The sequence below is a fragment of the Polistes canadensis genome, unplaced genomic scaffold (assembly GCF_001313835.1).
Source record: "Polistes canadensis isolate GaletaPanama2010 unplaced genomic scaffold, ASM131383v1 scaffold_26, whole genome shotgun sequence".
Taxonomy (NCBI): domain Eukaryota; kingdom Metazoa; phylum Arthropoda; class Insecta; order Hymenoptera; family Vespidae; genus Polistes; species Polistes canadensis.
The window spans coordinates 320,023-347,362 of NW_014569573.1; the positions used below are offsets into that span (position 1 = coordinate 320,023).

The 27,340-nt window shown below is 33.4% G+C and overlaps 3 protein-coding genes across 7 annotated transcripts in view; 1 reads left to right on the forward strand and 2 right to left on the reverse strand.

Moving 5' to 3' along the window:
- The window catches only part of LOC106783833 (cytospin-A-like), a 30,331-nt gene extending 22,683 nt beyond the window's left edge, over window positions 1-7,648 (reverse strand). For 2 of the 4 annotated variants that reach the window (XR_001381359.1, XM_014742737.1), the window contains exons 1-3: window positions 7,485-7,591; window positions 6,797-7,006; window positions 825-922 (exon numbers count right to left, since the gene is read on the reverse strand). Coding sequence is in view for 3 of the 4 variants with exons in the window: in XM_014742737.1 (XP_014598223.1) it covers window positions 825-910 (86 nt within the window). In the remaining variant the exon portion in view is untranslated. Of the gene's footprint in view, window positions 1-824; window positions 923-6,796; window positions 7,007-7,484 lie in introns of all 4 variants that reach the window. The other 2 variants (XM_014742738.1, XM_014742740.1) reach the window with 2 other exon arrangements.
- A 439-nt stretch (window positions 7,649-8,087) lies between these two features.
- Window positions 8,088-9,574, forward strand: LOC106783828 (transmembrane protein 234 homolog). Of its 2 annotated transcripts, none has more exons than XM_014742728.1 (4): window positions 8,088-8,350; window positions 8,767-8,918; window positions 9,000-9,159; window positions 9,239-9,574. In XM_014742728.1, the coding sequence occupies exons 1-4, from the start codon at window positions 8,341-8,343 to the stop codon at window positions 9,313-9,315; spliced, it is 399 nt and encodes a 132-aa protein (XP_014598214.1). In that variant the 5' UTR covers window positions 8,088-8,340; the 3' UTR covers window positions 9,316-9,574. The 2 variants fall into 2 exon arrangements, with proteins under 2 accessions (XP_014598214.1, XP_014598215.1); XM_014742729.1 differs by having other exon boundaries at window positions 8,113-8,279.
- Window positions 9,575-11,536: 1,962 nt separating this feature from the next.
- The window catches only part of LOC106783827, a 94,305-nt gene continuing 78,501 nt past the window's right edge, over window positions 11,537-27,340 (reverse strand). Inside the window, exons 3-7 of the mRNA XM_014742727.1 lie at window positions 15,318-15,533; window positions 13,100-13,260; window positions 12,624-12,838; window positions 11,941-12,216; window positions 11,537-11,751 (exon numbers count right to left, since the gene is read on the reverse strand). Of these exons, the coding sequence (XP_014598213.1) occupies window positions 11,558-11,751; window positions 11,941-12,216; window positions 12,624-12,838; window positions 13,100-13,260; window positions 15,318-15,533 (1,062 nt within the window). The 3' untranslated portion in view covers window positions 11,537-11,557. The remainder of the gene's footprint in view (window positions 11,752-11,940; window positions 12,217-12,623; window positions 12,839-13,099; window positions 13,261-15,317; window positions 15,534-27,340) is intronic.

Sequence of the window (27,340 nt, forward strand, 5' to 3'; positions counted from 1 at the left end):
ACTTAGAATATGAATGTAGTATCGAAGCTTGTATTTTCGAGTTATCTCGAGTGCGAAAGATAATCGATACTCGATACTCGATTGGAACACAATCGATCGTACCCCGAGCTTGACCGTTTAAACGTCTAACGGCCTCTTGGTATAGACAGATGCACCAATGCACTTCGCAGGTAGATAACGGAATTTCCGGAAAAATAATGGCACGACCGGTTTCCCGACACGTGACAGACAGGACGAGCTACTCCATTACGATTACGGTAACGAGCTTACCTTGAATTTTTCTGTTTCTATGCACGTAAGAACGTTTAACACGATTTAATGCGAATTAAATTATCCTTTAGATTCAATTCTCTACTATTTCATATATTTCAATAAATATATTATTCGATGAGAATAAATTTGCATTAATAATCGATATATTTTTGTTTCACGTGTTTATATATGTTTATATATGCATATATATGTGCATATGTTATAAGAGATATGTTATTTTTATACTCAATTTAATTTCAAATAAAGTTATACTTTTTGACCTATAAGAAAGCATTACGTAAAATAATGCTTAGCTCTTATTGGTTGCATTTAAATGCATCTTCGATGATGCACTTTGTTCGTAAAAAAAATATCGTTTCAAACTTTAAGGATATACTAGCGCCATCTGAGAGGATTAAGAATTAAATACTTCGAGATAGGTCGATAAAACAGATTCTAACGTGAAAATTCAATTATTCTTTTGTTTTAGATTGAAGTAAAAATTGTTGATAATTTGTTTATACATTTTTAGAATAAAATTAAAAGAAATTTGAAAGAAAAATAAGTCTTACTTATTTTTGGTCGAATTATTAATGGTCGATGTCGTGGTTCCGGTTGTACGTTTAATGGGAGCCCGCCCTCCCGAACCCACGGACATTCCGCTTCGAGCCTGAAATAGATATTAACATTGATTAAAAAAACAAATTTATTTAGCCGAATGAATTGTTTTAGATTAAAAGTAATAAAATAAAAAAAAAATATTCGTTAAAATCGTTTTATAAATTGGGAAATTATATAAATCGATAATATGATCTACAAAATAATTCACCCACACACATATACACACATACACATTTGTAAAATAAAAATGATAATAATCGTCGTTACACATTAGACGTATTACGTATAACTTTGTCATAGATGATATCAGCTTGTGTAATTATTTCCGCACATTGTAAGGAATGATTAATCGTTTCAAGATAAAAATACCTTTGGAAACATGATGATTTTCTAATGACGAGATTGTGCGGAGGGAGAAGTGTGAGATCAATTAACGTTCTTTTACATGTTTTCTTATTCTAGTTGAAAAACGTCACATTTGATAAATATAAAACTGTACATGAAAGAAAAGAAAAGAAACAAAATGGAAACACATAAAAAGATAACGAAGGTTAGATCAATTCTTCTTGTTGTTTAATGAAAAATGTCGGCTCTCAGATTTCTTTCTTGTGTAGAACTTTTGATTTCTCCGTACACGCAAATCCCCGATCTTGTTAAGAGCATGAACGTGAACACGCTAATGTTCTCAGCACGCACGATTGATTCTAACCCGAGATTATGCGAAATACAAAATGCACGAGAGCCTGTTGGAAGCGTCGAGTGCAAACGTAATTATGAAAACGAAGGACGACGATAGGGGAAACGTAACAAAAGAAGGGAGCATGTATTTTGAATAACAATCAAATGAACAGATAAAACAAAAAAGTAAAGATAGTCGATATTTTTTTGTTACTGTTATCGATAATCTCATAGGTATCGGTATAATGGGGTTTATCATTGATAATATAAGAATTTTGTTTACAATATATAAATAAGTGCATGGATTACAAAAAGAAATATTACCGTGTTTCCACCTAAAACTTCCCAAAATTGTTTGAACATATCTTTTAATATAGTTTAAGATCCTTCGATAAATCCTTGATACGTCGTTGAGTGAGATAGAGGCAAACGCACATGAATCGTGTACAATAGTACAAGATTAGAAATTCTAATTTCACTTATTTTACATATGCACCTTATTCGTCGTTCCCGATATAATCACTTATCGAAAGACGTTTACATCGACGATCAAAGTCGTTTGTTTTGGTACATTTTTGAAATTGAAAAATATTTCAAAGATTGAAATTCGTTTTATCGAAAATTTTGTACACATCGCTTTTATTTCACTTATTATTCTCGATTATAAAAGATCGCGAAAACACAGCTCGGTTTAATTTCACGTATGCGAGGTTTTAGAAAATTCAATCTCGCCGAAACATTTCTAAATATAATGAATGCACAATTTCACCGATTTCGCGCTACACTTTCTGAACGTACATACGCTATTACAACGTACATATGTGAACACCGACTGATTCGAACTGCGAAGATAAGAATTAAGTTCCTAGCGATAAGAAAGGAAATATCTTGAGATATACGCGCTTAAACGCGAGTAGTGTGGGCAACATATGTTATACACACATAGAAATGCATTCGACCATCGAGTTGTACGTCAACGGTTAGTAGAGTGGAACGTAAATGGGGTATTTTATTTCGGTAAAAGATACTATAAATAATAATATATCTCTACAACGTATATATAAATATAATAGGTATAGTTTAACAAAAGAAAAGAAATTAATTATCGCGTGTTAAACGTTCCCATAATAATTTGTATCTAGGAGAATTGAAATTTCGCGGCGAAAGGTTTCGCGCGCGAATATTTGAAATTCGAATACGCGCTCGACTTCAAGATGTCCTCTATTTCATCCCCTCGATCCTGTAATATGACGGGATATGATGACACGTTCAAGAGGAGGGGAAAAACATAGTAGCAATTTTCGCGAGGTCTAATACTTAAAGCGAAAGGGGCAACCGATCGGAAGGCGGCGTCCGTACGCGTCGTACACGCGTCGTGTGTACCTGCGAAGGTTCATCGAACCTTCTGCTGCCGCGCATACGGGTTCTTGGCCAATAATAAAGATGCACGCCCGGTACGTAACTACGCTTCGTACATACTTACATACGTTATATGTAAGTAAAGAGCACAAACTTGGACACATTTTATTATTTGAATGAGGAAACAAAATATATAATCCGAATATGTTACATTATTTTATTTCGAATAATAGATATTTTCATCATATATATACGAGATTAATGAAATATTTTTAAAAGAGAAAAAAGTGTTGCAAAGGAAAATTTAATGGGAAAAAAGAAAAACTGCATCTTCTTCGTTTATATACAATAAATATTGTTGTTCGGATTTTCTCACGCATAATCCCAACTCTGTATGCGAATGTATCATGACTTTTATATTCCCACATGCAAGTATATACGAAAGTTGTTTATTTAATTTTTTCCACGATGAAATAATCACACGCTCTTGACAATCGAAGGATCGAAGATTCATTTGCACTAGATTTTCTTCTTATATTTGAATTTCGCGCGGCTCTCGACGATGTCAGCCGAATCGAAACGAAATAAAATTGGTTACAGTAGATCCGACTACATATGTATGTAATAGTAAGTGCAGTAGCGGTCAGAAATAGTGCACACTCATATTATGTTATATTGACCCTCTCCGCTTCTATATTATAGACATTATTATTATCTGATCAATTGGAGAGATACATAAATTATGTCGAGTATTTTAACGATTAATTGCTTTAGTTTTTTTTTCTTCTTTTTTTTAAACTTCTTATGCTAATCCTTCTTATTCAGATTGCATAATTGAAAGCCTGAAACTTATATATATAATTTGTAAAAAAAATATCAGCCTGATATAAGTTACGATTAAAGAATAATTGATACTACAAACAAAATTTCGTACATTAGAATTGCAATATTAAAAATGATTAATTTTGAGAATGTTAAAATGAAATAAAGAAATTTGAGAATGCATCACGTTTACACGTTTAATTATTGTAATTAACGATCATACAATTGTTTTGATAAAGAATAGAAGGAAAAAAATAAAAATAGATTCGTCTAGAAATAAATGAGTTATATCTGGGTATAGGGTGTGGCCGACTATGGACTCTTTCAACGGGGCCTTTTCCTACGACCTACGCTTCTTGTCGCGTGGCCGGCAGAAAGATCGACAGCAGAAACCGGCCCACACGCGATCCTGGTCGTTCTATCTTCGACAGTGATCGCATTCGCTCGAACGCCCTCGAAATCGGCAACAGGTGTACATACTTATATATACGTACCACATACGTAAGTATTTATGTATGTATGTATGTATATGTGTGCCATAGAAGAAGGTAAGCGCGCGCCAAAAGCATTTCACCTTTTCCCGCAGCTTTTCTCGCGCCAATCGAACCGGACCATAACGCGTTAAACTCGCGAGTTCTACCGAAGTTCATCGAACTCTCTCACGTACCGTTGCCGGTTTCTATATCGTATCGTTCCTCTTCGTTCATTCTTCTTTTAAAATTCTTCAACATTCTCTTTTTTTTGTTTTCTTTTCTTTGCCCCTTTTTCTCAATGATTTTTTTTGTTCAAACTCGATATGATTTTTATCGTTCGAACGAAGGACCGACCCATTCGTAAGATCGCCGCCATTCTTCCGATAACTAAGGCGCCATTAAGACGCGCGAAAATTTTGAACAAATTTATATATATATGTAACAATGATTTGAATATAATATTAATTACTTTAACACTGTGTTGGAGTTTCATTAAGATAATTGATATATCGATTTTAATATTTTGTATAAATAATTGTACAACCTTCGCGAATGTATGATAACAAATTTCTTTTTTTTTTTTCTTCTTATTTATTTATTCTACAAGTGGAGGAAGAGGTAAAGAAAAATCAACGATCGCACCTGTACATAGGTATCCTGTTTTCTTCACTGGTAATCCTTTCAGCAATTACGTTGACTCGATAAAAAAGAAAGAAAGAAAAAACAAGAAATGTTAAGCGGGGGATTCCCGTTCTAATATAGGGACGGGTAACACGCGGACGTCGCGACGTCCTTTTGGACGACGATAGGAATATGTCGACGCGTGCGATTCGGCAGTTCAATGCGAACTGACTACCTTCGTTTCATGCCATACCATTCCATTCCTTGCTATTCCATACACCGTCTCGTTTCGCGAGTGAACTCTCTCCCTCCTGTTCTTGATCCTTTGCTTTCTCTCTCTTTCTTTCTCTCTCTCTCTCTCTCTCTTTCTCTCTTACTCTCTAACTAACTCTTTTACTCTCTTTCTTCTCTCTTCACAGATCGCTCTCACCATCGTCGTCGACGTCGTCGTCATGCTAGCTACACTCTCGCAATCTCCTTTACGATTATTAGTTTCATTAGAACATCGATAGGTTGTTTCAAACTTGTCCGCCATTTTTTAAACGATCAACAACTTCCGTCATTCGCATGCGCGGTCAATTCAAATCACCGCTGGTATCACCTCGTTCTCGAATAATTAATTAAGTTGATCGACTTTTATATTTGTTCGAATTAATATTAAAGAATACGACAAGTTCTATGTTAGATATTGCCTCATTTACACGTCCCGAGAAATTTAAATTGCAACCGGTATCACCTCGTTCTTATTTAACTCTGTATAATCGATCGATAATGTTCAAATTCATTCGACAAATTTGTGCATAATGATATCTCTACGTCATGTATCAGATCATTTGTACCCGTGGAAAGAAAGTTCAGATAACATTTTAGAATAATTGAAATATTAATTAATTTTTGTTAATTACTCTTTTTATAGAGCCTAACATAATGCTATTTATAAGTTGCATATTATTATGTCTCGTATATATAAGTAGATGATATTATATCGATTAATAAAAAATGATATAACAAATGTCTGGCCGAAAATGCTTCAGCTTGTTTCTCTCGTCTGTATAAGAACGCTTAATAATACACTCGATACGCTTGCGTAACACGCGTACAAGCTATAATATGCCCGATCCGGTTGCATACCGTAATGCGTCGTACAGGAGATTCATCCAAATATACTGTCGATAGTCGATTCTCACGAGTTTTTAATAATTAATACTTAACATACGTTACTATCGTGTATATATGCTAACAGATATACTCACACGAATTAAATACACACATATATATACTGGTAGAATGAGATAAAAAAAATTGTAAGATTTAATCCGAAGTTTTATGTATGCATTCGAACGTGGTATTTATAATGCATTCAGAAACGTGTCCATTAGATCTACGTGTTTTGTTTGAAGTAAACAAATCGTGGGAGGCACGTTGACTTCATAAAGCTAATTATACGTATAATGTAAAAAAAAGAAAATAAATTATTTTATACAATCCAAAAAAATATCGTTAAAAAAAAAAACGAAGGAGATTTATAGTAATAAATAATTTTCTAAACGCGATATTGCCAAACGCGAATAATTACAATTTTGAATCTTTCATTAAATGATAAATTCAATTAAATCATATGAATTCATTCCATATGATTTAATTGATCTATTACCATGTTGAAAATGTTAAACTACCTAGTGGTTTCTATCAGCTGGAAATCCAATGTAACGGATTATCATTATTATTATTATTATTAGTCGTGAATGGACGTTTGTTACGACCTTGCTCTCGGTAAAGTAGGTGACCCTCCGACTTAATCACCACTAATTTCATTAGTGCGGATCGAATGAGGGGGTAGTGTAGAGGTTCGAGGCAAGGGAAGAGGGGGAGACAAGGGGAAGGAAACCCCGTGATTCTTGCGGAGGAAGAAGGAGCATGCTTATGCTCTTGTTGTGCTCCAAATACCTCTCTCGATTCTTTCTACCCACCTGCCGTGATTCTATCTCTTGTCATCCCACGTAGATTCGGTCGTGGAAAGCGACTAACTATAGCCCCTTCTCGGGAATCCATTTTCCACATTTCTTCAAGTCTTCCTTCTTATTTTTGTTTGTTTTAAATCGTCAATTGATATTAATACACGTAATATCGAGAGATCCACTTTCTCAATATGCACAAATTTAAATTCCTCCTAACGATACCTGAAAAATATCAGAAATATCAAAGAAATTATTAGATGGTTCTTTTGGTTACTTATTTTGTCATTTTTGGATTTCCCGCTTGTCTACGGATCATCCTATCGGATTGTTTTTCTTTTTCTATAAGAGTATCTTTAAATTTTGTATACGCTTATTGTATCATAATTGAGAATAAAAACCATATAAAATTATTTAGATTGTTTTACGTGGTAATAAATAAAATATATTGTCGAACAATATGTGGGACTATCTTTATTTAATTTGAAATAAATCGTATTAAGAAATACGAAAAGTTGTTACATATAGAACACAACGTAAGAAAGAAATATTTATTTTATTGGATTGATTATATTTGATACTTGATATTTGATACTATTATTAATAAAAAAAAGCCTTAATTTAAGTAAATGAACTTTCGGCAAATTGGTTTGAATGGTCAAAGTGAAAATTTCGTTAATGTAGGCGCGTGTTATGTATGTACCTGCTTACACGGACTCCGTCCATCCGAATGCAAAGGAGAAAAAAAACGATGTTGCTACTTACGAAGATTCCTACGGCACACTACCCGATGAGCCACCTCGCTAACGTACTTGATCATCGTAAGAGACCGACAAGTGTTTCAGCGCGAAGATGAGTGGGGTGATTCGCTAACGGGTCGGGAAAAACTTTCATTCATTTTAACGACTATCAGCTCCATCTGTGCACTACAAGTTTATGATTGATCGATCGGTTTTGTCGGTAAAATCTTTAAATGTGAGTATTTAATAAAATGTTAATTGAATGTTTCTATTTTTAAATTAAATAATTACTTAATTTATTCATAATTTTTCTAAATGAATTGCACCGAATGTGATATTTTCATTATAAAAATATTTATGTATAGAAAATAGTGTTGTATTTGAATATATTTGACTAAATTATAATGTTTCAATAATTATTTATTTATTTATGATTATAATTTCACATAATTCATTAAAATATTCATTATAAAAAGTTTAATAATGGGAACATAATTTGAGATATATTTTTGAATTGTTCGAAAACGCGCGCGTGATGGCGTCCAATAGAAATCGGGGATAGATGGCAGCACTAAAAGAATTCTATACAGAATAACAAACATAATTAATAGGTCTTGCATAGGTGAACGGCGATATTAATTATAATTGTTTTTTTACGTAATACGGAAAAAAAAAGATGTGATCAGTTCGTTCTTATTCTTTAGATCTTAGAGATAAGCTGTTAATTCAGAATTGTATTAAATATAAGTGATAGTTTTGTAAGTACACCTAAAAATCGTAGTGATTTATATTATTTGTGTAATAGGTTATATTTTAAGAATGATTTCAGGTAAGAATGTACTACTTGTCATTTTTTAAAATACTATTAATTGGATTGATATTAATTATACCGATGATATTCAATCACTTTAATACCAAAGCATTCTATAGGAAGTATCAATACATATTATAATTTTTAAATAATATATAAATATATATATATATTATCAACTCTGTCTAAAATGATACTTCTTGTAAAATGTTTTAACACAAATAAAAAACAATTTTAAACTAACAACAAATGTAAAGAAATAATAGACATAAAATACTATATAGATATAAGTTAGCGCATAGGAGCTATGCAACAATGTATTTTTATGGGTAAAAAATCAATAGGTTATTTTAAAATAGCAGCATTGACTGTATCGAATTTGTATTAGTTTCATCACTACTGGTACCATATACATTTTCATATATATTTTTTAGAATCTATGATATACCTTGTCCTCGTGGCACTTTTATGGGGTATAACTAATCCATTGATAAAGAAAGGTGCTAGCGGTTTAGAAAATGTAAAAGCAAACTCCAGCTATGGTCAATTTTTTAAGGAAGTTTATTTTCTTTTTACCAACGCAAAGGTTACTGTTTTTCTTTTTCTCTTCTGTTCTATACGCAGTACTGATAGCTATTTTATTTTAATTGATTTTAATCTTTATTAGTATATGACACCATTCCTGTTCAATCAAATCGGTTCTTTACTGTATTACTTCGCCTTGCAAGGTGCTGATATATCATTGGCAGTTCCTGTTTCGAATTCTCTTACCTTTGTGATTACTGCCGTAACTGGTTGGATCTTAGGAGAGAAGAGAGCGGAGAAAAGTAGGAAATTTAATATTTATTAATTTAATCTTTTTTTTTTTTTGAAGAATTTAATGAGTTCTGCAATATCATGTTTCAGACACATATATTGGAATGATATTGATATTAACAGGAACAACTTTATGTTGTTGGGATAAAATGTATTTGGTAGAATAATTTTCTTCTATATAAGAATGCAAGATATGTTTTAGAGAATATTACTTCGATTGGTGTAGAAGCAATATCAGATAGATGACAAACTAGATTCGATTTTTTGTCTTTTTACGAGCAAAGCTTATTAGTTAGTAAACATTTATGTAATAAACAAATTTATATGAGAGAAACATGCTAGAAAATATATATATATATATATATGTATATACGTATAATGTATTATTATTATGCTGTTGTGATTGATAAAACACTTATTCTTTTATGATATCGTTTTGAAATCCTTTGAAATTATGTTCGTTTATTTCAAATTGTTATTCATGTTACAAAATATAACTTGTCACCGGAGTCCTAAGCCTCCGTACATATTTAATATTATTTTTCTTACACATGTTGCGTGAAAGGACTAATAACTATGTTAATGGACAATACAAATTTATCAGTAAACCAATACAGACCATCCATATATCCATGATATTTACATGCAAGTCCTTAATGATTCATATGTACATACACATATAATTAGCACCAAATAGAAATGAAACTTATGGTGCGGATGACTATTTTTGTCACTAACTTAATCGATCTCTTTTAACAGCATAACGGTGTATCACAGTACAACAGAAAATTGTTCTATGCTTATCGTTTACTCTGTTGTCATATTAATGTTGAGACAAAGTAATATAAGAAAAGGGGATTCTCTTGTGTAACAAATTATTATATTTTCCCAAGTGAAAATCATAGCCGTTAATGATGATCGTGATCATTTAGTGACAAATGGATGTTCGTATAGGAAAGATCTAGAGATTAAAGTATAACAATTGTAAACAATAAGGATTAATATTACAAGTATATACATGAAGAAGCATGAGAGAAGAAAGAAAAAATATGAAAAAGGGTTGAAGAAATGTTTACATTAGTTTATGAACAAAAGAAATTTGTTTACTCGTCGTTATTTTTCAAGTACGTGTTTGTTGGTTTTTATATTTTTTACAACGCGACTCGTGAAATGATTGGTTATTCGTGTATTTAAGTGTTCTTTTTTTTCATATCGCAAATCGTATTTTTTTTTTTTTTTATTATATTTTGATTTATATTTAAAATATAAAAGATCTATGCAAATGTAAATGGCACTCGCATTCACGGTAATGTAAAATTCTGTTCTTTTTTTTTTTTTTTATAAATTATGTTACGCGTATATAGTATGTTATATACCGTTTAATTAATTAACACGTTGACAGTTAAATCGGAGAAAGAGATGAGAAAGAACGAGCACGAATCTTTTACACATATGTGCCACGTTTGTTCGAATTTTCTTTTTTTTTAATTTTTGTTTTGTTTGAATCCGATGCATTCTCGTCTTATGCAACAAATTTAAACGACTAAATTTGGTAGAGAGAAGGCTTTTTAAACGTACACGTTAATTTATTCGATCGTTCATAAATATTTTCATCAATTTCAATTTCAAGATCCGCGTGGCATGAGTTTGTTCTTATGAATCTTATTATTCATTCGGCTATCTTTCATCAAATATGAATACTTGCGTCTACGATCAAAGCCAAAATTCTCCGAGTTTTTATTTGTTAGTACCGATACATATATATATATCTTTGTTACGTTAGAACAACAAATTTTTAGAGATATTTTTTTAATTATTGTAAAAGAAAAAAGCATATATAAAGTTACAACGAGATTTGCAATAACAAAGAAAATAAAGATTTTTAAACAATGGTTAGATCGTATAATTGTGTATTTTGTAATACGAATGCACGCATATAAAAGTATCGAGCGTAGTTTTCGCTGTTCAGATTTATTTGTTTATATGTTTGTTTTTTTTCCCATAAGAAATCGGATTCGTACAAATGTAATGTATTTTAAAATGTTAATTAGATTAAATGTGTTATCTCACTCGCTCGCATTGTACGGTAATAGATTAAAAGAGAGATAAGAACAAACAAAGATATGTGAAAACAAATAAAATTAAAATAAAATTAAAATAAAATTAAAATAAAATAAAATAAAGTAGAATAAAATAAAATAAAATAAAATAATAGAACAAAGAGAGGCCAAAAAAAAAAAAGAAAGAGAGAAAAAAAATATATAAAAATTAAAAGACCGTCGTTTGTCACACAACGCCGTTTAATTGGCGATGAATAATCATCCGACTTGTTAATTTTCAGCCGCTAACGATTACGAAAATATTACTTATTATGAAACTCAAGACTAGCATTGATCAATGGCCTTTTCTTTAGGCCCGGGATTTTTTGCTCTTTATCTTAAACCATCCCGCGCTCTTGTTTGGATCACGTGGTACGGATGTTGACCTACTGAGCTCTGGCTTCGAGCTCACGCTCCGAGATTTCGTCGATAACGATTCCGTGGAAACGGTCCTGTCCACTTTCTGCTTGTCCTTTGATTTCAACGTACTGCGATTGATCGTACCTAGATCGAATCAAAATTATATTCAATTAGTTTTCAACGAATAAGAAATTATATTTAAATGCTATGTTTTATTATCGTATGAAATAATTAAAAGAAAAGAAGAAATACAAAAAATGATCGAAGAAATAATCTCCTTTTTTTAAATTGATTTTAATCATATATATATATAGAATTATTTAAATTATTTACCGGTTTTCGAAAGATTGTCTTTGCTTCGTCGGGCTTCCTTGCCCCTACGAGTGAGCGTCTCGCGACTTCTTTGTCTACGTCTTAAAGTCATCATTGGTTTTTGATGTTGTTGTTGATCATAATTGATTTCGAAAGGTTCCCTGTAGTGTCTCGGTTTCCAAGGAGCTAAAACGCTCACGCTCCTAGACACGGTTCTCGTGTGCGATTGCAGAGGTCGATTGAGTTCCTCTCGACTCGCTGCTCTACGTCGTTCGTTCGGTCCGGGTATTTCGCCGACTATAAAAATTCGTGAACTTTGTATTACCATGTTGAAAGTTTAATCTTTACTAGTAGAACTATCGATCGGAGTTAAATGCGATTCACGTAACTATTGATAACCGACAAGCTGATCTTATTAAATTCAAACTCTTTGAAAGAATAAATAGGGTGGTGGTTACGGTGTTGCACGATTATTTTATTCTTAGAAAATTTCTATAAAGGAAAGTTTATTTTAATTATATATATATAGGGTGGGGGAGTGGGGAATTTATATAAATTCAATATGAAATAAATATTAAATAAAAATAATATGTTATTTATATAAATATTTAATTATAGAGAGAAAGGTATGTAAATATTTTGTCAACGCTTCGAGAAATAATTTTAATGACTCTATTCGAAATTATAAGTTTTTGTATACTTACTCGTAGTCGCGTGCAAATACACGACTGATCTCTGCGATCTTTGGGAATTTTGGCTCTGTTGACTGCTGTCACCGGTAGTACTCTCACCAGAAGAAAGTGCACTCTCGGCAAGTCTCGGTGGTTTCCTTGGTGGCGAGACTATGCCGAGATTATGGCTCCTGTTCGAATTGCTGACGTCACGTTTTGTACAGCCACGCTCGTCGACACGTTTGTTCCTAAAATGTAATTTTTTTTTTTTTTCTTTTTAATACAATAACTATATTTTATATTTCTATACAAATATATATATATAAAATAAGAATTTATTCGATATAAACCGTTTTTAAACGCATTTTTTTTCATAATTTCAAATGAATTTCATTTCATTTCTTTTTTTCTTTTTTTTTTATAAATACGCGTTTATAAGAATATCAAATAGAAATATTTATTTTTCACGATAAAAGTGATAAATCATGTAGGCATGTTTGATTACTTACCTGTGATCACGGTTCGATGAGACCGATTCCTGATCGGTGTCGCCGAAGAAGCGAAGATTCTTTTGAACGGAAACTCGTTCCGGTGCGGACGATGCCTCCTCGTCCTCCGTTCCGGTCGTCAAGATCTCACTTTCTGGTATTCTTGGTTTCTTATCCACACTCTGAAATTTATATATACACATATGTTCATTTATTATTATAGATTAACTAATTTCAAATCTATCGATCTTTACAAAAACATAATAAAGCTTGACGAAACAAAAATTCTTCTACCATAGTCCTCTCGGAGGAGTAATCATATTTTCTTAATAAAAAAAAACAACAAAAAATGAAGAAGAAGAAGAAGAAGATAATTTAGCTCACGCAATCTCATATTTTCTCGATCGTTATAAAATACAAACAAAAATATTGAAGAAAGAGAGAGAGAAAAAAAGTATAAAAGGAAAGAAAAACAGTTTATATTTTAACAGATTTATATTTTTAAATCTAATTCGTAAATAAAAATATTGTTCTTTTAAGATCTTTCATTCTTCTACAATAATTTATCCTTATATATTTTCTCGATAATTATAAAATACATCAAAAAAGTATAATTCGTAGAAAAGGAAAGGAAGGGAGGAGGCATGAGGGAGAAAAAAGAAAACACAATATTTCTTTTTTTTTTTTTATATATATATAATAGTTTTAACTTTATATAGTTTATAATAGATGAGAAAATCTGGCTTCTCTTTAGTTTCTCGTGAAAGCGAGCGTTCGGGGTCCGTTCATCGATCGTTCGATAGATCATCCTGCATAACCGAGATTCACGTGCACGCAATCATCTCTATGCAGCTATCCAAGATAGCTTTAGGGCTAACCTCAAGCAAAGATCGTGTTCTAAAGGAAGGAAGGAAGGAAGGAAGGAAAGAAGGAAAGAAGGAAAGGAAGGAAGGAAGAAAGGATCGAAATATCGGTGTTCTCGTTCTCTCCTTGTTGGGATATTCAAGAGAGAGAAAGAGAACTAAGCAGCCCTTCGATCGGCACTTAATCTCGCGATTAAATTAAACCACAGAGCGCGGAGTTAGATAAGCATTTAATCAAACCGGTAATTGGAGGTTGTATTGGTCTAATGGCCTCTGCTTCGCGTACGGGCCCGTACCTAACAAGGGAAGGATCGGATATGGAAACGTTCTCCTTGCTATTCTGCTTATACCTAAACATGTTGTTACGTTACTATTGTTAATAACAAGATTTAAGTATAGAGATCTCGTATTCGCGAACTTTTGTGCGATGCAATATACTTCGACATTTTTTTTTGTTTATTTTTATTAGACAAATTCATGGAGAAATAAGAGAGAGAGAGAGAAAGAATTTCGTATAAAAATAAATTTATAATAATACGAATGATATTGAAATAAAATTTGCGTAAGTTTTGAAAATCGATACGAAAGATACGCGTTGTTATTTTCTCGGAGTAATTTTCTTTTCTTTTCTTTTTTTTTACAGCCTTAGAATATCGAACGAATGCATAAACTCGTGTTATTTTTTCTTCTATTTTTCTAATTCGCCCACTCGGATTGCAAACTATGCCGGATTCGGATAAGAACTTCGGAATGGACTTGTTTGTCGAACCTTGAAAAGCCGCCTCCTCGTCGCGACGACTAGTAGTTGACGTCATGCCCGGAAATATTCCACGAGAGGAAGAGGAGGAGGAGGACTCGTTCGCGACGATTCCCTTAAACAGGTGCCACCACCTCCGCGATTTATTTTCTTTTTATTCTTCTTCTTCTTCTTCTTCTTTAACTTCCATACCTTCTATCGCGATATCATTTTTCTTATTTATTTTTCTTTTTACACGCATATAACGCGATCTTGCAGAACGGCTTTTTGAAAAGAGCAATAAAAAAAGAAAGAAACAAAACGAGTCAGAAACATCGTTCATTCGAGCGTGTCGAGAGAAAGAGATATATATATATATATATAAGAGATTATAATTACGAGGGCTTATTGATATTTTTCTTTCTTTTTATTTTTTTCCTCCTTTCCCCTCCGTCCTCCCACTGATATTTTTTTTTATTTCGTTGCACAAATCCTTTGGAATAATTAAGAGATTATTTTTTTTTATTTTATTAGAGATTTGCCACACGTGGGTGCAATTATTTGTAAATATTCGCGAACGTGATTTAATTTAATTTGAATTTGAATATTTAGATATAAGTTAAGTTCATAGAGCATGTACCTTTGTATTGGATTTGTTTTTTCGTGATAAAGATTTGAACCATCCCTTCCTTTCAGCCTCTTGTCCTTGATTTTCTCTCGTGAGCGTGTTACTCGACTCGCAGAAGGAGTCCTCGTCTCTGGTTAGGGTACCGGTAGATCTCGAGAGCCTTGTTGGCCTCGGTGGACTTGGACTTCCGCTTGGCGTGGATAATCGTCTTCGTTGACTATAGTCCTCCTGTAATGAACGTTGGATAATTAATTAAAAACAAAAGTCTATTTAAAAAGAAAACACGTTCAAAATTTAAGTATAATATGAACACAATTAACAGAGTATATATATATATATATATATATAGATATCTTTTAGCATGTTTCTTAATGACACCATTTTATGCATTTTAAATAAATCATAAGAAATAAAATGACGCTTTCACGTACACACAATTTTGATAAGTTGTAGAAGTTTATAAGACGCGTATTATCGAGAGGAAATGATAATGTTTAATCGAAAGTAATATGATGGATTATTTAACGCCGCAAGATATGCAAAACAGTAAGAACATTTTCCTCTTCCTTAACCAATAGATTCTGGAGCTATTAATATGCGCAGGGTATATATCTAGATTTAGGATTCCACGTAGATCATTAATCAGAGTGTAATAAATTAGTTGTCTCTAATTTGAGAGTGCACGTCTTATAGATGGTGATTGGTAGTCTCGAGCAAGAATTCTTCTCTTTGCGTTTATTTTTCTCTTTTTATAATAATAAAATAAATCCTAGACGCGCGCGTATATGTGACTACTCGACTAACTATCGAGTTATTTTCAGTCATTTAATACGAAGTAGCTAGCAAGGATTTGACGATGAAAGAGTGGCACGCGCGTTATTATAGGATAGTCGGTAAGAGGGGAACGCGGAAAGAGGTGGATAGGCTTTCGATAAGCAATATAATAACACATTGCACAGATTCGAGCAAGCACGTAGTACTCGGCGCATAAACTGTTAAATGACTCACAATGAATAGTCCCATATCGCGGAATCATCTGCATAGTACAAGTCCTGTTCGCTTCCCTGGTACTCTCCATATATACGAGCAACAATATCCTTTGGTGGTTTCCATAACGAGTACGTGCCAGGAACGACGACGACTACGACGACGAACGAGAAGAAAAAGATAAAGGAGGAGGAGGGGGGGGGGAGGTAAACTTACGATCTCATTCTGTATGTGTATTTTCAATATTTTTCCTTTTTGTATTGTATGCGTATTTGTATGGATATTTGTATGAGTTTCCATACCGATGGGGTATATGTATGCATGCACGCGTGTAATTCGTGACGTGTGCCTTCCTATCATGTACAACTTATATGCGTATATGTCTGGTGACGCGTGTCTTGTACTTATGCGTTTATTCGTGTGCGTGTGTACACATGTGTATTCGTATCTCACGGGCATCGTGACCCACGCAACGCCCTGTTAACTCTTTATATACCAGCAGCGTGTGTTCACGCTCCAACTTTATTCTTCTCCGACCTTCCTATCTTTCTCTTTCCTTCTTATCCATCTTTCCATATCATCCATCCTTCTTTACTTCCTTTCTTTTCACTTTCCTTCTTTCTTCCCAACTCTGAAACCCTCTACCGTTTGGGACTCGGCGTGGGCCTTCGAGATTGGGATAGGTCGTTTACTTTCCTTCCAGCCCATTCTTTTCCCTCTCCACCTGTCCCCTACGGTATGCGCGTCACAGTCCTCCGCCCTTATCCTTTTCTACCTTGGCTTCTTAACTTTACACAGTTCTCTTTTGGATACTACGGTTGTTTCCTATACTTCAGAGCATTGATTTTTAATTTACTCAACAATCAAATAATCCATCATGTTTTATATAATCAACAAATTAATTATACTCTGTTTTCGAGACTTTTTTTAATTTAAGTTTGTAGTTTTGCAATTAGATAAAAAGTTAGAGTGTAAAAAGTTTGAGTAAAAATTAGAAATGAATATTTGAAATCATCTAATATAATTTGAAGCTCATTCTAAGATACTCATTCGATGTTATATAAAAAGTGTAGGGATTTAAAAATAACATAGGTATATCTACGGTGGGTTAACTATAATCTCACGTTATTTGTATTATGGCGACAGAAACGATCTGGAATAATAAAAATAAATAAAAGTAAGGATCGAAACGATTCCAGAGTTATCTTTTTCGAGTTAACGAATAAGAGAGAGAGAGAGAGAGAGAAGAAAAAAAAAAAGAAAATACAAAAAGAGATAGAAAAGTTGGTGGAAGGTAAGGTAGAGTGCCGATGGCATAAGAAATATATAATAAGGGGGAATCACGGCGCTGTACAAAGGGGCATTACAGTAAGATCTGTAACGCGTAAAGCCGCAAAATAAACGAACGAGGCGTAATGGGTATCGAGAAGGTCGTTCTGGCCGATCCTTCGTTAGCGTATGCGCGCGTAACTGCGTAACTGCCAAATGGAATGTGTGAGTATTCCGCTTGGGGAAAGAAAACTGTGTGTGATCGTTCGATACAGTAAAAAAGTATGAGAGAGAGAGAGAAGAAAAGAACAAGAAAAAAAAGTTACGAGATTGTCGATAATTATATAGCTTATAGAAAATAAATATTTTCATTATATACTTTTTTATCCTCGTGTTATGTTGTTGGTATATTGATGACTATAAAGATATCTATCTAAATGTTGCATATATAAGTTTTGCTTTTCATTCGAAAGTTGTTTAAAGTGTATACTTAATGATATAGACATTTTTAATTAACTCGAAATTGATCATCGATAAATGATCGGCTCGTAATATTATTATTGAGTACGTTGAAAAAAAAAAAAAAATGATTAGATCAAATATTTAAATAGACGAAAAAGGAATAATATTATGATGGAATACGAACGACGTTGAAACATTGATAAAGACGAAAGACAGTACGTATATAAGATAAAGACGAAACGTATGGGTAGGTATAATGGTATTGGGTATGGTGGTATGGAAAAGGACTTATGTTCGCGCGTGTTGGTTTTGCTTTTCGGTTCCTAAGCGAATGGCGCAAGGTCGTCCGCTCTCGTCCTGCACCGGTGGCAACCGGCACGTCGGGAGGTTTCTAGGAGGTGAGTCTTGGTAGAAAACCGGATGTACACTTTTGCGCCCGTGTTGCACGGACGGACGACCACCACCGCGGCCATTAATAATCGGGGTCCACCGAAGGAGGAGAAGTGGAGGATGAGGACGAAGTACGAAGAAGAAGAAGACCAAGAAGAAGAAGAAGAAGAGGAGGAGGAGAGGGTAAAGCTTTTATTTTCTTTGGAATAACTACACTTAGGATCCTCTGTGATACACTTCTCCGGCTGTCAATGGACGCTTCTTCATGGGAAAGGTCCGAGAGTTTCTCTCGCGAATCGTTTCGCGACTATTCGAGCGAATCGCTTGGAACGCCCACGGATGGGTTGGCACTCCGATTCCTTCTTGTATACGTTCCAACACTCCTGTATCCCAACCACTACCATCACCACCACTATCACCACCACTACCATGGTGTCTTTCTCTTTCTTTCTTTCTTTCTTTCCCGTATCTCCATCCACGCTCGTAATTGATGAAATGACACCGAAGTGGAGAACGGACGGCCGTGACTATCGGACGCACAGAATCGAAAGCCGACGTAGGGTCTTTCCAAGTACTTTTCCAAGTACAAGCCTCGAAGACCGCTCGGCTGAACGAAGAACGCGTCAACGCCTCGCTGATTATTAATTATTCCGACAAGCTCCCACGAACGTCTCTCTTCTCTCCAACGACTGATTCAATGATGCTTCTCTTAATCGGTAGTCGATTACATTCCTATACTCTCTATCGATTTGTCCTCAAATTGTCAACTTGATTTATCCCACTTGTTAATAAAATGCCAATGGTTAAGCTAAAAATCTACAAATATTTTCGATAAAATATACTTTTATGTATATCTATATATTATTATCTAGAACCCGCGCTAAGTTACAATTAGTTTCTAATTGAAAATTCATTTCGTGCCTTTTATATATAGAAATGCAAATTTGATAATAAAAGTGAAAAACATTCGAGAAACGTTGAAAATTTTATTATTGAACGGTATTTGAAAAATTGAATCTATCGAATAATTATAAATTTTGTATTTACTTTAACGCACATGTGTAAATCGTATAGTTGTCGCGTTGATTGATTATTTTCACAGGTAAATTAAGAAAGTATTTTTGCGTTGTTTGACAATTTTTTAACAATAACAATAAAATCAAAGATTATTTCTCTCTCTTTCTCTCTCTCTCTCTCGTAGTGACAAGTGGCATCCTAATCCGAGGTTAAGTATATCCTCACGTAGAAGGTATTAGACTCGCGGGCACGAAACGAATAGGTAATAGAGCTGCAGTTAGTTGCAAGAGGACTGTATCTCGCTGGTATCTCGTTTCTCTCGTGGCAGGATTGCGTTGCTCTGGCACACACGCCGCCCGTATACTATAGTATAGCACTCGGCATACCTTGAGAGCCCTTGGTGCGATACATATTGACCAGTCGGTCTACTACGAACGAAGAACCACCGTGCCGCTTAGGAAATGCTCTATGGGTAGTTACCGAGGGAAAGATGTATCTCTTCTTACCGAGTACTACAAACTGGCCAATCCTATCCTATCTTCAAGATTTTAACTTTACTTAGGAAAGAGTAAGAGAAAAAGAATAAGATAAAAAGAGAGAGAAAGAGAAAGAGATACTCAAAAGAAAGAAAGAAAGAAAGAAAGAGAGTAGAACGTTCAACGCGGCAGGTAGAATCCTATCGGCAAATTGCAATCGGCGACCGCCTTGTCGGCAACTGAGCATAGGAAGCGAGAAAGGAAGATTGCTAAAGGGAAAAGGAAAGAAAGAAAGAAAGAAGGAAGGTATCTAAGCGTTCCACGAGTGATACCAATATCCGCCATTGTTTAGGACTCTTAACCAAGAAGTTATCGTCCATGATCGTTCCGGGTAGTCGCAGTTGGTTCTGCTTTCATTGATACCTTCGTCCTACGGCTAGTAGAATACCCAGACAATCTACTATTCACGTTTCTTCTTCGGACTATGATCTATGTGAGCCTGTAGGAAGTTAGAAATAGCGATGCGACGACAGTACCCCTAACTATATATATATTTAATTTTTTTTTCGTTCCTTTCTCATAGAGATAAGTAAGTGTATATATAAACTCGTTCAGAGAGGAAAATATTGAAAATGTTTGATAATCCATTTGTGGAAGATTCTATAGGGTTAGTTATCTATTTTTCTTTAAACACGACCAAAGTTGTTCTTTCATACTTCGAGAAAAACGTACAATCTTTCGTTATTCTTCTTCTTTGTCAAATACTTTTATCTATCAAATGGGGAACGTTTTTATTTGTTATAACGTCGTAATGGCTTTTCCTCCTTTCTGTTCTCGTTTGAAATAGTTTGTCCGATAAAGATAGACGTCGAAAGATACTTATCAAGTAAATTAGCCACTAAAGACAATTAACATGGGATCGCTTCATTAGTCAATGTTATCTATCTCGCGTATTTCTTTACGAGCACGAACGGAAAGGTAGCATCGTTATTGCGAAATTGGATAGGAGAATTGTGGGTCTTCGACGGATGTAAGAAAAAAAAGAAAAGAAAAGAAAAAGAAACACACAGAAAAAAATGGACAAAAAAAGAAATGCAGAAATAGATAGAAGTGCGGTTGGAGAAAGAAAATTAATCGAATACGATGCTAATGAGATTCCCGTTTAGCGAAATATCACGTTCGTCGTCATTATAATACTATTTTAGTGATCTTTTTTATGGTTACACTAGTTAATATTCAAGGTAGATTATAATTTTGCTGAGAAATCGGATTATTCTATATATTTTTTTTTTGTTCGAGACGAAATAATTTTTTCCGAAAAAGAATTGTTTATGTTGCATGAATCGGGTATACCCTATATAAACGAGATTGTTACAATGGCCTTTGGTGCGAGATATGCAGCTGTGCGAGTCGTAGTTCGTCTCTGCGATAGATGTTACCGTCAACAACCACGAGACACCTCAGCGATCACGCGGAACGAAATCGTTTGTTTACCGAATGACATGGAAGCTTATTCATTCGTGATTTTTCTTCTTCTTCTTTTTCTTTCGAATAATTTCGCTTTGGAAAAAAGGGAGAGAGAAATTTTTGATGAATTTTAAAATAGTTCCTCTTCATATGTATTTTCTCAACGATTCTAATATATTATTTTCATTTGTATTAACTTCGATAGAAAATATTTAGAGATTGAGAATAGAATTTATTATGAAATAATGATTTAACGAATTGATCGCATCGCGATGATAGATACACTTAATCGTTGTCAATGATTAAGTATTTAGGAATGATATTGTGAGAATAAGCGTAGGAAGACGAATAAGAATCACTGATAGTTTCCTGGTATGTGTATCTCGATAACACTAGCTACTTTCTCTCTTTTTCTCACACATGTCTCGATAATGCAGAGTTAACGACAGGACGTAGATACCGATTGTTTATCGTGTGAAAGCTATCCGTCGAACGATGCTCGTCCATTACCCTCAGCTCATGCTTCCTTCGAGCCTCGGTTAAATTGAGAAGAGAATATAATGTCTTGGTATATACTTTGAATAATCTCTCTTTTATCTTCAATTTTATATAATACAAACAAAAATAGAATGTAAGATATAAATTTTTCTCTTTTTAATAAATATATAACTTTTATATAAGATATAATATTTTTAAATATATACAACACTATTAATAATAAAATATAAGAATATTAAAATCAAATTAAAAATGTAATTGTAATATTTAAAAAGTTTATATAAATATAACGGAGAATGAATGGAACACGTAGAAATGAATGAAATTCCGTTATGAATCGAATTAGAATTTCATTAATGCCATAAGAGAAAATGTTTCTTTTTTTTTTTTTTATTTCTCTTTTTCGTTTAAATATTCCATCGAGAAACTGTGCGCTAGGTAAAGATATTTAGATACACGTTGCACGTGTATCTATACACGGACCATGAGCAACGATTCTTGAACGAGAACGGTGAGTTAAAGCTGATCGGCAATGGCGAGAAGAAAGGCTGGGGATCTTTGTAAGTCGGTCGTCGAAAGGAAAGAAGGAGTACGGCAAAGAGCACACGAGCCAAGAGAACTTGGCGAGCTTCGGCAGACCACAATAAATAGCCGTGGTATCGTGTTGCGAGTAATTGAACGGGACTTCATCCGTGCTACATTAAACTATTGAAAACGTACTGGATATCAATCGGCGGAAAGAGAGATGAAACGTATTGTTGAAATCTGTGCTTCTTTTTTTTCCCCCTATTTTTTTTTTTTTTTTTATAAAAAAACACAAATAAAAAAAACAAAAAATAAATCGGATAAAAAGAAAAGAAAAGAGAGATTTTCTTAATATATTAATTTCTATAAAAGTGCATCACACACACACACATCCAATTTAATTGCGTACAATTTTATTACACATTTATATCATTCGTATTAACATAAATTGATCGAATTATTTAACAAACAAAAATGTTCGCGATCGTAATTTAAAATGCTTTGTGTTTGAACACATTAAACTGGTAAATATATTTAACACAACTCATATATATATATATATCCATTTTATTTTCCGTATGTATTTCCTGAGATGCAACAAGCTTAGATAGATGCGTTTAACTGCACACGTACACATCGAGGGCTAGTAAAGAGAGGAGAAAATAAGATAGAAGAGAAGAGAAAAAGAAAGAAAGAGAGAGAAAGAGAAAGAGAGAGAACTAAAGGAACTGTTGGCGCATAATGGCGCTGATCCTAGGCCCTCGATCCTACGTGAGGGTAATACCGTATTGTTATTTGTTGAGTTAAGGTACTCCTTGCTTCCAGATCAAGTACTCGCGTGTCCGAGATACGGCAGTGCTCCGGCACCGGAATAATATCTTGCTCGCTTATTGTTGCCGCTCGTTGCAGATAGATCATTCTATTATCGAGATAGCGATACGAGTTAGTACGTATAACTATACTTTATACTTACATACATATATACGTATAAGTATTATTGTGTATACGGTGTTAAATGAAACAAAAAATTAACAGCCCTCCCCTCCCCCCCTCAATGATCCCAATATCTCAACAATTTTCTTCATTTCTTCTCAATCAGTAATAATTAACTTGAAATACATTAATAATAAATGTATACAACGAAATATCATTCTTATTATTGAATATTTGAATTTATCGTATATCACTCGATACAATTATTTAAAACGAATAATAATAATACAAAAAAAAAAAGTACAATAATAAAGGTTTATCTAAATAAAATTCAAATGAAACATCAATATTAACATGTCTTGTATACGAGTTGAAAGGAATATCGGAAATATATTCAAGTGTGTAATATATATTTTTCTATTTGACACCCTATATGTGTATCCTACTGTACGTAGGAACTTACGTAGAGAGAAGATATGCGCTTACTCTCGCGAGCACGTGATTTATTCGTATTCGTAGGTATATATATATATATATATATATATATATATATATGTATATATGTATGGTAGGTACTCGTACGTGGGTCCTTCGCAAGGCGGGACCTCTTCTTCGGTCCTTTAATTGGCTTTCCTCGTATATATGTATGTAACTATGTATGTATATCTATATGTATGTATGTACCCTGGATTATTTCTCTTTCTCTCTTTCTCTCACAGTTGTATAAGACCGACCGTAGAGACTTCACCGTCCTCTCTTGTCCACTTAATCGGAATGGGTATACGAGTACGATGAAACAGGGGGAAACGCTATACGTCTATCCGAAGTAAATCGCGGATAAAAGGGAGATTTCTCCATTCGCGGATTCTTTCCTCTCTTTCTTTTTGTTTATTTTTTTTTCTTTTTTGTTTTTTTTTTCTCTTTTCTATCTCTCTGTTTTCTTACCCTTCTTCGAAGTAACTTTTCTTGCGCGCGCGCGACTCGATAAACGATCAGGGGAAGATTAGGCCCGTCGTACGAGACCATCTTCGCAAAGTAACTTTTGTTCGAATATTTAACGATATAGATTGCTATTAGATATATTCAATTGTCCCTGTGTTCGGATACTTGATTATATTTCTATTAAGATCTTTTAAGTATGTGTGTGTTATAGTATTAGATATATTCGTTTTATAGGGTTGTTATTTTATATATGTTTTTATAAGGATCGACAAATTTTCTACGTATGAAATTTGTATATATTGTGTTTTGTATTATATTATAATTGTATTTATTTTATTTATTCGATTATCTAAGAAAGTAGATTGTTATAATAATGATATATTTGTGTTTATCGAGAATTGAGAAATCATTTTATTTTCTTGGCGTATAATATTTTTGATTATATATTTTGTTCTGTTTATATTTTTCATGATATTATTGATTATTCGTTTAAAATTGCAGATAATTTATGTAATATATGTATTTGATTGTTATTACACGGAATGGAATTATATTCTTCTTATTATTATTTTATAAAATATAATAATAATAATAATAATAATAATTTATGCACGAGTTAGATATTTGAAACAATTACAATGATTTAGATTCGTTATTTCTTCGATATATTCTAATCGTGAGTAATCTTTTAACGACCGTCAGAGATTACGTGACGCAATAGAAGGTTATTTCGATCTCGTTTCGGTCTCTCTTCTATTCATCGAGAACTCTGAACGTCATTAGTAGTATATCATAGCGATTATCTCGCGTGGGGTCGCAGATACTTTCCTCTGGTGCCTTTTAAACCGACTATCAGCTTGCCAGCTAGCTATTCTACTATACTTACAAGTATATATTATACATGCTACATATGTATCTACGTTAGAGAAAGATATGTAAGTGTATATATATATATATATATATATATATATATATATATATATATATATATATATATATATATATATTAACTTGATTGTTCAAACCGAATACGCGTCTATCATGCTCACTGGGGTAGCGCAAAACAACGTGGGTAGGCTGAGGTGAAAAGAGCCGATCGTTGAAAAAGATTTGCTTCATAGTATGCCATAGAGATTCACTTTGGTTATGCAAGCGATTCAATACGTAACGATTCGTTCGATTACACGTATTTCGACTGCACGCCAGATAATGTCCCTATTGCTGCCGGCTTTTCACGATACTATTTGGCTTTTATCTCTATACTTATTTTTCTTCAATTAACGTCAAATCATTTTTTAAACTCATACATTTATATCTTTATCGTATTATTAGTTTTCCTTATTCCTATCACAAATGTGTTATACTTTGTTAGTTAAACGTGCTAGCACGTAACGTAATATTTTGTTTATTTTGTTTATTCAAACATTGATGGAAATTACTCATTGCTAAATTACCAGAATAAATATTAATTTTTACAAAATTAATGAAGATTTAAATAAAAAATATTAAAAATAAAAATATTAGAACATTTAAGATTCACACACAATTGTTTGCTAGATAAATATTTCATTTTAATTTCTTTCTCTTTAGTTTTTTTTATACAATGTGCCACTTTTAGTCATTACTTAAACAGAAAATAAATTAGTGATATAGTTCTTTTTTAAACGATACCCCTTCCCCTCCCAGAAAATGAATTTTTCTCAGGAATACTTTCGAAACCATCGCGGATCTATCGATCTTCTCGTTAAAATAATATTTTCTTACGAAGATCAATCTAAATGTACATATATATATATATATATATATATATATATATATATACATAAAGTATCCATGGAAGATAATCTTAAGATAATTTGCCACTTTGCGCCGTCACGTTTCGTCGAATTTCGATCGCACGTATTCTCGTCGTTCGCGAATCGAGCTAGTTTAACTTAACCAAAGAGAAAGAGAAAGAGAAAGAGATAGAGAGAGAAAGAGAGAGGAAGAGAGAGGAAGAAAAAAAGAAAGAGAAGAAGAGTGTTGCATCTTAGGATGCTCGGCAAGGAGGTTCGCTGGCTTTAACTAGCGTTGCGTTCCTTATCTAAATGGCAATAATAATTGGCTGCGAAGCGTATCCTCGTATCGATACTCGGGCAAACGTGCGATGCACCACCATGGGAACAATGCACCGACCGACTCATGCCGTGCATAAACTATAGAAGGCGTACGAGAGACGTATCGCTTAAAGCCGAGATGATAGGCGCGAGAGGTACGCGTTTCTCAAACGAACGGGTAATTCGAAACTATCGTCGGCCTCTAACCCATAATCGACTCTCTTTTTCCCTCTTCCTCTCTCTCACTCTCTCTCTTTCTTTCTTTCGTCCCTTATCTCTCTTCCTCTTTGTATACACTGGCCCTTTTTATTCGGATACTACCGCGAATATCAGAAAAATCGATTAACATTTCAAATATTACTCTTATTATTAGATTTCTTTTTCGTTAATGTTAAATTTATATAGGTGATTACAAAAAATGTATTATATATATATTGTATATTATAGCATTGTTTGATATTTATTTAGATTTTATTTGGGCAATATCGTTTCGTGAATATTTTTAATAATACACATTTTAAATACGTCAATTACATGGCATTGTTAATTACTTATTTTATTAAACTTTAATATCTCTTTATTGTATAATGTATTTAGTATATATATATAAAATAGAACATATGTTAATATAATGAATAATTATATAGTATAGATAATGTGTAATATACTTAAACGTAATGGTTTCAATTGAAAGAGAAAAGGTAGTTTAAATAAACGTTCAGTTAGGATGTTGCGTAGGATGCACATTGCACATAGGTCCTTTTGTCAGTCGCAAATGGTAGCCACTTAGGCTCGCAAGGATCGATCGCTTCTTCGTATCACGGCGAGAACTTTTCTCTCCCTTTCCTCCCTTCGAATCCACGTTGTACCTTTTCTCTCTCTTTCTCTTTCTCTCTCTCTCTCTCGGGCCCTCCACTTGCGAGAGGGTAATTGAGTTCGGCGAGTTTGCAGCCGACAAAGTAAACCGTGAGGT